We start from the raw sequence: 12,426 nt of genomic DNA, 5'->3' as shown, positions 1-12,426 counted from the left end.
ACTTGGAATATTCATTTAAATTTATTTGTAGAGACTTGGGATGCTGAAACAGTAATTCGTCGACCTTCGTGAAATTTCTATTCTTAGATTCACCTTTGAGACTTAATGGTGTTTTAATTTCGGAATCACCTACCTTCTTGAGATTTTGTTTGGTGTATCCGACTTTTCTTGTTTTACTTGATGGAAATTCTTCAGCGGAATGCAATCGGTATGTAGTGTTATGGTACATTCCAGGTTTGAAGCGCGACTCGCTAGAGTTGGATTTCTCCATTTTTGTGCGTATGCTTTTGTAGAGATTTGTTCTTGGAGCCTCTTTGGCATCAGCCGCAAAATATTTCTGCATCTGTTCTAGAAGAAACCTATACTTCAAGGTCCTCATTTTCTGGCCTATAAGGAAAGGAACAGCGTTTGCCGTTTCCTTATCATGCTTAAATAATACTGCACAGTCCCTACGGCTTGCTAAATTTAAAGGTAGCGATGAATCCCAGAACAACATCTTCGGTCTTTCCATTTTGGTCCTGTTTTTGAACCGAATAAGTGAATCGATGCCGTCGAAAGATTTTGAGTTATAAGATTCAAAGTTCAGATATTCGGCCTCTGAAGTCGAATTGGGTCGCAGATTTAGTGGTAGGTTTGAAACGAATTCTTTGTAGCGCCGCCTTATGTCATTCTCCAAATAATGTCTGGTTGCTTCAGAAGCAGCTACGTGCTTCGCAAATTTATCGCCGTTGAGACCGTGGATGTTGAAACTGTCAGACAGATGATCGTCATTCATGCTCAACCGTTGCAGGAGGACGCTATCACGCCACTCTGTATTCGCCACGTTATTGACGTCATATTTGACGTTATATTCTGTTCTGGCGTATGGACGCTGTCGAGTTTGCGCCAGAAATAAGACAAGTGTTTTATTAGAGAGTTTCTTCACTAATGTTGTAACCATCTTGTCGACTCCTAGCAGATAGTCGATGCCGTTCAATGCCGTGAATGGAAGCTTGTTGTACAGCACCATCAAGTAAAACATCCACTGGCCATAGCCTGTCAGGCAGGAAGAAATTACTATCTTTTGGATATCAGGCAAGAAATTTGTACACAAAAACCTCTCACTGCTGTCATAATAGTTAAAAGTTGCGAGACAAGTCTTCTCTATCATCGATGTAGATCAGAATACCTCAGCTGCAAACAAAATGTTCCACTAATCATTGACGCGACCAATACTAGATTTTAACTTGTATATTCTCCAAACCAGTGGCGTCAACCTAATGATCAAGTCGTACTAGGAGTCATAGAGTTGCGATGTACCAATAATACTGCTTATTAGCCGCTGCGGTGTTAATTTCAGTTTCTTACTTAAACTTAAAGCGCTGCAGCAACGCAAAAGTGGCGTAAGACAACAGTTGCAATAAGTTGCCGGATTGTCTTGTCTTATACAGAATATATTTTCCTTCGGTAAAAAGACAAATATTTTCTATGACCCACGAAACTGTTGGATGGGAAGGCCCTCGCTTACCTCTAGTGGTATGCGTCCCACAGTTCAAAAACCACTGAGCTCTGAACGATTCAAGACCGGGCAAGCGTTAGCAATAGGCGAGTTTTAACTCCTACGAAACTCCTGCTGAACTCACCTATGATAAGGACGTCGGGGGCCTGGGCTTCGTCTTCTATCCACCCTATCAGCTGCTGTACGCTGATGCTTTCTTTGATGCTTTTCTGGGTGAAAAAACTGAAGCGTTCAAACCTGGGAACAAAACGTCACGTCATCGTCATGCATGTTAACATTTGCTGTGATAGCATCACCATTACATGGCAAAGCTACTGAATTTTACTAAAATGTACCACGAACTGTTTTGAATAAGCCTTATAACATAGATTGCGATCACAAAAAAGCTAAGATTGAATTAAACATATCCAACTGTGTGATCGTTGTTAACACACACGAGCGAGATCCGCAGCCCAGGAATTGTCGATGACACGGCATGTCTACTGCTCCAAATATGGCGGTCATCCACCATCTCCAGCAGAGACTCCGTCAAGGATGTCGTGCCATTCTAAAATTGAGATACAAATATGCGTTACTCAATGGTCATATTCGCTGCATGTTATAAATAAAAGATCATTGTGTTTGATACTTGCCGGAAATTTTCTCTCCGCGGCACTTCAAGAACAAATATTTCATGATTCGTTTGTTTCAGGTGCACTTTTTAGATACACAATCAATTATTGAGTACCAGAGATTCGGTTTGATTTTTTTAGGAAAATACTTACTCTGGAGTTATAATTGTAATTGTTGTCACGTACGATGAAGTAATTTACTCGTCCTAAAGGTCAAAAGGTGAACTCTAATGTTAACCCATACTCGTTTATTAAGGATCAAGGATGAGTTCTTAGGTTGTTCTGCCATGGAATCTAATCCATCTTATATTCCGTATTTGTTCTGCGGTATTACTTATGTAAAATCAAAAATACTCTTACTCACATCTCGATGTATAACGTAGTCAAGATGCCTGGTCTCCATAAGCAAAGTGAAGAACAAATCTCTTAGTTTGGAGTCTCCCAAGAAAGTGATGTTGTAAGTTCCGTTGTTATTCGTGACAGTTCGATTTAGGCACCGCAAAGTATCTGGGTACTCGTACATCTCCATCATGCACGGGAGGCTCGGCAGCGTGTTTGCCGTTAACTCTAGAACTGACTTTTCAGTAATTTTATACGAATAAACAGGCTGATTTTTTAGCATTGATTCTTTTACTCTATATGTAGACGTGAGGTTTACTGGATACTGAACTGTTTGCTTGAGCTCTGAGCGCCGAAACATTTTTTCAAGGAGACTGGGGTAAAATCGACTTAAATTTTCATATGGCTCCGTAGATCCAGCGATGTTTTGTTCAAATTTCCGTTTTATTTCTTGCAAAGCTTTGAAAACGTCACCAGAATTAGTTTTCAAGTATTTCACATTAGCAGTGACACTAAACAGCGACTGACAGCTTTCATCTGCCAAATATTTACCATTATCATTAGTAGGGAAGTGAAGGCGATCGATAAAATTTGTGTTCTGCGGCATCGTTTGTGTCGAAGATTTTGTGGACTCGTTCTTTAATAAATTTACTATCGCTAATATCAAAATGAAAATCAGAAACATGAGTAACCTGGCACGTCCGCCCATCCCAACGACTGAGTTGAACTGGGAATTTACGCGGAAAGTTCTTTTAAAAAGCTTTTTGTTCAATTGTGCGCAGCAACATACATGCATGTTATTTATCCAATAATTTTCCTCGTGCCATGGAGTTGCACTGGACGTTTAGAGTCTAGACGATTTTACGTTTTGAATTTCACTTTTTTTGTCGTCTGCATGTTGAATACTCATGCGATGACCAAAATATTGGTTAAACCAACCATAACATATACTTCTACCTTGCTTAAAGAGACGCATAGTGCCCATGAGTACGGATAGCTTGGAGTTGACAGTAACTGCTTGAGAACTGATTTGCAATTGTGTCATCATAGGATGGCTAGTGAGCTCGCGACGCCCCAAGATCGTGACCGAACACTAATATTGCTGAGGTCAGCGGCAGGATCTGTGATGGCCGGGTCAATCCATGGGACGTTAAGAGCTATCCTGTCTAAGCCTCTGAGGATCAACGGCTGAGCGCTATAGCGACCTAAGGAGCTCAGTGTCATCAGGATGACAAATTGAGGCGCTCGATGAGCGTTAGATCAAATTATATGCATGCTTTAGAACAGAGCACATTGTATCACTTGTCAGTTTTTTAGGTATTCATGTGTAATGATACTCTCTCTGAATGTCCTAAATTTATCGCTCAAGATTTCACCGAATTGTCAAAATTAATCGTCAACCACATCTCCCGTAAGCATTTTCAATATTCTTTGTTGGTTATAGATATTTATTGATTTGAAACATGATTTCATGAATGATTTCAAATACTAGAATTATCCTCTATACAGTTTGTTGTAAATTGACTGCAATTTACCTTGTTAACTCGGTTTAAATTACTTGATTATCGGAAATGTTTTTGTATCTCTCATAAATTCGAAAATCAGCGGAGCAATGGGAGCCGTTTGCAGCCTTGCTTGAAATTTCCTGCGTTTCTGCCGACATTATCCCAACGCGATATTTTGTTCATGGCCCTCAGGGACTGCCGGCAGATTGGAGCGCTGAAAAACGTGGAACGAAATCTTTTTATCCCAATCTCGTGGCAAACAAAGGAAATATTTCTTGAACGCACTGTATAATTGTTCTGCATTATTGGAGTTGGTAATGCTATTTAGTTTAGACCTTCAAGATATTTAACTGATTCTTACGGTACACGCAACAGGCTCTTGACATGCCGATTTCAATCGGTTGCTAGGGACTAGCCTACAACTGACGACCATTTATTTAGAAATGTAGCCCTTTTCATTCAGAGGAGAATATTTACCTCATTGCTTTCAATTAGACACTATGGTTTTGGTTTTTGGCTCCAACATAAATTGCTTTTAAAAGGCATATTGTACAGGAATATTCCAGGTATTTATCTCACCTCAAACCTTGTCAGTCCAACTAAAAAAATTGCTCTTTTCATCTGTATTTGGGGATAAATTGGGTGCGTCACATTCATCCTGCAGATCCTCATCATCCAATTCGTCTTGATGGAATATCCGGCTATCCCATCTCGCGTTGACAGCGTATCACGGAAATCTGAGGACGTGAGCGTAGTGGACTCTTCCAGTACGATGATGGTTTTGGCGCCTGTCATTCTATTATCTGCCGATGACCAGTGTTCTGCCAGACTCAATACCGATTTGTCATTTGCATCGTAATCATTTTGCGCCATCAGGGCACGTACGGCTCGAAGTTCTCGTTGTGGCATGTGAATGAAGACCAGAGTTATTATTTCGATACACGCTCGGATGAACAATGTATTGAACCCGAACTTTTTTACATCTGCATTTATGCCCAAGTTCATATGGTATCCATATACATACGCAGTATCAATAGGTAAATTCAGTCTGGTATTGACTAGTTAATGAGTTACCATTCAATTAATTGCTTGTATTACATCAACAAATGTCATGGAACCCATTGAATTTGTTTCTGTTTAATTCCTCAATGAAAATTCAATGCTATGATCGAATGTCATATGAATATTATTTATTCCAACGAAGATCGAGGGTAAAATAAAGGTTTACATATGGTTCTCAATAAGCATAATCTGAGAGAAAAGCTACTGGGGACAAAGAATGACTTATGAGATCATTCAACAAAACTGCACGACTTGATTGCCACGAACCGCATGTTAAACACTGAGATACTTGTACAATTGATAGCGAAATAGCCAAATAATAAAATGAAATAATGTTAAAAATTCCTTATTTTCTGAACCATGAAAATGAAATAATTATTAAAATACAATTCCTACTATGATGAACCAGAAAGGATGCATGCATTAATGATCGTCTTGAATGTTCACACAAAAGAGTGTGAAGCTGAGACACCAGCGACGCAGGTGTCTCAGCTGTTATTGTGTCCTGCAATAAATTTAAACGCCCAGTTTCTGGGATGATTGAAACGCTTCCAATATACAAGGCTGCGTAAGCTCCATGGAATTTGTCTGTAACAAAATTAATTTGTACTTTGACAAACTAGTAAAAATTTGTACACAATTATGTGGTTATATATACTGATGTTCTGTAAATTTCTTGCTGTCGCCTGGTAAATTACCATGAACTATTCACTTTTGAACCAGACTTCCGCTTCTGAATTTTTGGTTCTACAGTTGAAGTATTCCGTTTTTTAATACTGAGTGACTGTTTGAATATTTTTGGTGCCACAAGTTTGATTGAGACTGATCTTAGTTATGTGTTAGCTCGCTATAGAATTATTTTTTCGATAAGTAAAATGCCCACACGCTAATTTGAGTGCTGCTGCTTAAGAACGGTTTACTTCAGTAAAATTCGATTTGTGTATTAATAACATGCCCGGTTGGGTCTACAAATGTGCATTAATTAAATGTGGCATTGCTTGAAGACTTTGGAGAAAAAATTTCAATTTGTTGCCTCAAAAAAATTGGTTAATGTCAAATAAAGTGAAATGCGGCTGATATAAGGCGAAAAGAAATCAATTATTCTGGCATAAATGAAGTTGATTTTCGCTTCATAATTTCATTAAAATTCATGCTATTTGAATTAGAATTAGAGAGTTAAGCAGTTACATGTAATTGTGAATTTCTTTGATGAAACACTACTTATCAGTATGCATGATCTCCACTCCCATATTTAGAATTTTAAATAGTTAGTTGAATTTTATCACAATTTATAAACAAATTCCAGCAAGAAAGAGATATAAATTTGACCTCATTTTGTGGTATTAAAGTTATAAATCGAGTTGAATTGAATAATTCAATATATATAATTGAAGTCACTGATCGATCAAAATGAAAATATAATCTTCTCTGATTGCAACCACATAACCATAGACTTGAAGAAAGTTAAATTCATCCCATGTAGATTCATCCTATGCAGTGCAAAACGCTCCATGAACTTGATTCCCATCTCCGTTCATAAATAGAACAGGCTAAAGTTTATAAATTCGAATCTATTTTCTTATTCAATTAACTGATACGAGTCTTTAATCATAATAATTCTCAGCTTATGACAATATTTAAACTTCAACTTCACCTCGCTGTTTTTCACGATCACCTGAGTTTTCAAAAATTTCATGAGAAATAACTTTAATTCTATTACGTTCTATGATATTACTGTTTGCTAGGAATCCCATCATATGTATGTTTTTCCATCCATACCCATCATCGCGTTCAACGTATTTCATCTACGTATAATTTGAACTTGGGTCCACATCTTGCATTAAACTGTACTTTCCGTTTTATTCTGAAACTTCATTTGCCGCGCATTCGCATAACTTTTGCCGGGCATTTTTTCTTACTTCGAGGGCGAAACTTTCGTTGGACAAAAATTGATGCATGGACACTTTTTCACGGTATATATTCGGTATTTAAGAATTGAATTGTGATTGTTGTAGCATATCAATTTTCCTGTATGCTTAATGACTAGCCACGAAGAAGAAGCACGTTTTAGAAGTCGTGCTCTATTAGTATTAACATTCATTCTCGTTTGGTGCTCATTAGTCTGGCTCCAATAAAAGATTGTACCGGTTTGCCGGGAACTTGGCCGTGCACCTCCAAATTTGTGCACTTGGTCAGCCCTGAAAGGAACGCCTAGCATCTAGTACATTTCCAGATGACCACCAATCAGCCGTGGATTAAGCTAACCGTCAGTAAACAGCCCATGACATCATTGCGTGTTGAATATTAGGAGCCTTACGCCACCATGTACTGAAGCGAATAGTCCAGAGTGTAATGATCGTCCACCACTGAAGGTTTCATCTAGTCATCAGTTCGTAGCCTTACTTCGTACCCCTGGAACTGCATGAATCCTGCCGTGCACCACCAGACGGTCACTCTTAATACAGGATCTGGGTTTAGGTTCCAGATAGCATAGTTTTATTTCAAATTTTGTCGTCTTAACTCTCACGACGAGTGGCAGTTCGATCGTAGGCTGATTCGACACACGGGACAGATACGGACGGGTCGGTGGCAGGCATCACAATCGCAGCCAGGCTACGGACGCTCCGTCCGGGTGGTGTAAATTTTTTTGCGTTGGCAGGCGATGCTGAGCCATACTTCGTCAGGCTACTTTCCTGCGGGCTGATTTATCTAATTCAATGATGTGATCTGACTGGTGGCTTGCAGCTAGATTGTTACAATCTAGAAGTATTGCAGGCTGCGTTCTTAATTGAGGGAAAATATCATGATGGTCCCTCCGATTCCATTGTCCTACAGGCGTCCGTTAGTACTCAGAGGACCATTTGCTTATAATCGGCTAGCTTTTGGCTTGACAGCGTCACCCTTGATTTTTCTCAACGCGTTATGGATTCATTGTTCGCTGATATAAAGAATTGTATGTACCATCTGCACTTTATTCTTGTCATACGAAGAAATGGTGCTGATCATTTCCGATCTTTTCAAAAGTAATGGACTAATGGATAGGATGCATGATAATGGTTTCGAGTTAAAGAGGAATAAAAAAACTAATGTTACTTTATGAAAGACTATGTTCAGTACTTGAGACATGTGTTGATAAGCAAAAACTCCACACGTTAGCGAAGAAAGTAAGTGGAAGCTGTGAAGCTTGCGCCTGTTCCAAAAAATTTTGCCGAATTCCTTCGGAGGCAAAACATTCGTTTCATAAAAATTGGAGCATGGACAAGTTTGACACGGTATTCGGTATTTGAGAATTGAACCGTATTATTCACAGATCCTGATGAACAATCTCAAGCAGTTTGACTGTGATGTAGGAATTAATTTTTGAGCAATGAATGGTGAATTTTAACATATGTTAGGAATAGGAACGCGAATCTTGCTCGTCAGTATAATGTTCCCGCCTTAATACAGAAAAATGCCTAGTACGCATGTTCATATTGTACGCGAATCATATGTGTGGCTTTTGACTGAGTAAAGAGTTCCCAATCGTAGAATTTGCGTAGAAATATAAGAATTAATAACTGAATTCTCGAATCTAAACTGGTTGATGGAATAATAAAGCAGATGGAAACGTTATTTATTTCTACTCGCTGTTTAAACGCTAATTAAAGTTTATTGGCTCGAACTGGACGGAAGCCTGTGAACACTTAGGTCGGAGGATGACTCGAGACTAAATGCATCATCGGTCGCGATTAGAGGAGGCGGTCGCAATGCTAGTCTAATTACTACAGCTTGGCTTTTTTTCAGTTTGCGGGGAAAAATTGTGTGCATATGCACCGAATTGGTGCGATTAAAGAAATAAAGTCTGATAGGAAATTATGATCGAAATTTTTCGTATAGAAACGTCAATGAAATGCTCGGAGCCCAATTTTATGTGGATTCCTTTGAGCTATTTAACTTTGCCTATACATAATTATGAAAGTAAATTAGCAAAAATTTTCCATCGATTCCTAATTTCATTTATTTTTGTATTATTTTCAATTTATATTTCTATGAGAAACCACAATTTAGTTTAAATTCCTGAAACCACACCTGTATTAGAATACTTATTACGGCGCTTCTCAGCCTGTCAACTCCACCCACCGTTCATGGGCGGACGCTGCAGCAGGTGCTGTGCTTTGCTGGCTTCATGGCATAGTTTTAGTCGTCTAACCGGCGCCTCAAGTTACAATTTAGTTTTCATAGCCTAGCAAGCGCCCCAAGTTACAGTTGCGGGATCAAACCCTGCAATGACGGGCTCACAGCAACCAAGCTTCGCCAGGAATTTCCTGAAATAATGTTGGACTAAGTTTGGGCACAGGAGCCAAGCTCAACGATAAGCCGCCAATGCCAGAGACTATAAGAGCTTGAGGTCAATTCAGTAATCTTGGGTTCATCATCTCGTAGTAAATAGGAGTTGACCTTGCATATTAATGATGGAGAATAAATTGAAAACTGTATTTTTTGTCAGTTTATGTTAATTGGAAATTAATCGTGTACCAGACACTATAGATTTTTATGATTGGAAATGATAAACCACAGACTTTGATACACGTTTAACATAAGTATTTGGATAATTTATAGAAAATTAAGCTTCGTCGAGGCTGAAAATGCTAGAAATTGAGTTTATTTAGAATAGAATCAGGAATGAATTCAATTCAGGCCAAACGCGCTTGTGCTATAATTATTTCTCCTGAGTAATTCTAAAGTCCTGAACATTTTTTTTTTTTAAGATGGCAAAAAAATATTGTGGCTTCTGAATTAAGAAATCATTGGAAACTTTTCACCCATGAAAGAACCGTTCTCATATTATTAAAGGTACGCGAATAATAGTAGAAAGTTGAGACATGACATGTTGGCGGTGACGTTGATTATCATCATGACTGGACATCGAGAACAACTATCCCAGGATCAATGCACAGGAACCTCCGACATTCAGCAAAGGTCTTAGGGGAGTGCAAATTAGCATCAATCGGAACCGACTCGTTCGTCACAATAAGGAAGCCCGTGGGGCCTAACTATGTCAGCATTTGCCATGCATCCGCTCGAATTACTCAGGGCATTTGTAAGGCAAGCTGGTGGCAGATCGCACTTGCCTTAGTGAGGTGTAGATTAAGGCGTGATAAGAGACTCTATGTCTTCCCAGACGTAAATGATGACGCCGGTTTGTTTGCGTCCTTCCATGCCGCCATGAACGCGGTTCCGTTTGTCTCGAGACCATCCGACTGTTGGATGGCAGCGTCGGCGATTCATAAAGGATGTGATGAATTAATTCCCATTACCTACTGGGCTCGGGATCGATCACACTTACGGGTGTAAAGCCTAAAGTCTCCCTGTGACCAACCATTCCTTTTCATTATTCATAGTAATCTATGGGAAATTAGTGTATGAAACTGTTCAGCAACATGTTCATTTATTATGCAATGTGGTATTTGCATTTCGAGATGGGAAATTACCTGCTCTTGATTAGTTTCCAAATACGGGATAATCGTTAAGGTCAGAATCTCTTGTGATCTGATGTTCAGAATCTCTGGTCGAATATAAATCATCAGCATTACTGCTTTACCAATCCAACAAATAATATAATAAATTATATTTAACCCATAGTAAATCGTTGAGTTCCAGATCTACTTGCCGAAAAATTCTCAGAAGCATTCAAAAAGTGGTTTCTATTCATGCATCTTTATAAATGACGTGCCCCTCATGAAACACTCCCTTTTCTCTTTTGTCGTTAATGCTAAATGCTGATGCTATTTTCAGATTAAATTTTACGAATCTTTACTGTTTATGTGGAAAAACTAACTAGCACTAATATTGACACTGGCTTTGGAAAAAATTCATTCTTCTCTTTGGCTGAAAATTTTCATTGAAAAAACTCGATTTTTATCAATCACATGGTTGGTTGTGGACTATCTTCCAGAGCCGATGTTCAGTAAATAAAAATAATAATTGTTTACAAAAGAAATAAAATTCCATCTATGAAAAAATTTTTAAACTTAACATTGAACAACAATTTGCTAACAAGAGTCAACGTTTTAGCACAATGAATATAGATGGAAGACAATCTAATTTGTTTATAAATAAAAAGTTTGACGCAACCTTATAAGGTCTATTAGAATGAACTGTTCTTTCTGCATTTGTTAGAATTACTCCAGTACAGCAATTAATTTACTTTCTTCTTGAAAAAAATACGCATATATCGTACTTAATTTTCCTCCGCATTCTGTGCTCTGCAGTAATTCTTCGTTGCCTAAAGAGGAGATATTTTTTCAGGTTTTTGGTGCCTTTCTTATATGCATAGAAGCTGCGGCGTTTCCGAGGCTGGCTATTTTAAAGCGGTGTTTAGATGCCGAGAAGAGCCAGGCACTCCCTTGACACCGCTGACAATATGTACTCTCGTAAAGCACACCACAATATCCTTAAATAAAGAACATTATTCTTGACGATGCATGTTCGCTCGCGAGCAGGATTAACTGGGCTCTGAAAGATACAGACTTGGATAAACAAGAGCCCTTAGCGGAGGCTCATGGAGTGGCCATGGAGGGGTGCTTTGTGTGAGCAATAGGCGCCGTACGCTGAACTATGGATGCTCATACTTTGCTTGCATAAACATTGTATCACACCTTCTGACGCTTCCAAATGAACATAAGTGACGCAAGTTGATCTTGTTGAAGTTGACTTGAAGCAAGGATGTGGAGGGTAATCTTTGCTCTTCGTAAACGCCCTTCTATTTTAAGGGGAAAATAACGAAGAACCACAGAGATTTTAGTTGTCAACATCAACAGCTGTACACTTGTTATACATTTATCTTGAAAACGAATTCAGTTATGGGCTGAGTGTTAATTGTATTCCCGTACATCAATTCAAGTTTTATGTATTCAATCATTCATTCATCTACTCCGCCATTTGAAGCAATTTTAACAAGAGCAATTGTCATCGTGTATTTTAGCGTCATGACGTGTGTGGAGTTACGAACCCGTCATTTTCTGATTTAAATCATCGTGAGTACAATAATACTTCAGTGAGGCTTGGTAGCAGATCAGAGCAAAGTGCACCAAGTCTGATCATGACATATTGTGGAAGGTGTTTACTCAAAAATTTTCATGGATTTATCGATAATTATAAAAAATGTAAATATATGTATGCTTGTTAATGAACAAGAATGAAAAAGAAACAGATTTGCTCAAGAGATTTAAAATGAATAATGTGGCTAAAATTAACTCTTATTTTTCCATGTCATTCTTCTACAGCCTCTCCATTCCTGCTGCAATCTTGCCTTTAAAATTAACCTTCATTTCCTCGGGACCCAGAAAAATCTGAAAGTTCTTACCGGGGCGATGCTCATTTGCGGGTCAATTAAGCGCCTCCTATAAACTACCTAAGAAATGCCCAATTT

General features: G+C 38.6%; 1 protein-coding gene across 1 annotated transcript; it reads right to left on the bottom strand.

The window, feature by feature from the left end:
• Nucleotides 1–1,159: 1,159 nt before the first annotated feature.
• LOC108680320 lies at nucleotides 1,160–3,157 on the bottom strand. Its single transcript, XM_018169124.2, has 4 exons — nucleotides 2,474–3,157; nucleotides 1,933–2,045; nucleotides 1,623–1,735; nucleotides 1,160–1,173 (listed from the first exon to the last, which is right to left on the bottom strand). The coding sequence occupies exons 1-4, from the start codon at nucleotides 3,155–3,157 to the stop codon at nucleotides 1,160–1,162; spliced, it is 924 nt and encodes a 307-aa protein (XP_018024613.2).
• Between the last annotated feature and the right edge of the window lie 9,269 nt (nucleotides 3,158–12,426).

This window comes from Hyalella azteca, unplaced genomic scaffold (assembly GCF_000764305.2).
Source record: "Hyalella azteca isolate HAZT.00-mixed unplaced genomic scaffold, Hazt_2.0.2 contig4003, whole genome shotgun sequence".
Lineage (NCBI taxonomy): Eukaryota > Metazoa > Arthropoda > Malacostraca > Amphipoda > Hyalellidae > Hyalella > Hyalella azteca.
The sequence above is the reverse complement of the archived record's forward strand: the minus strand, read 5'-3'. Positions and strand labels throughout refer to the sequence as shown.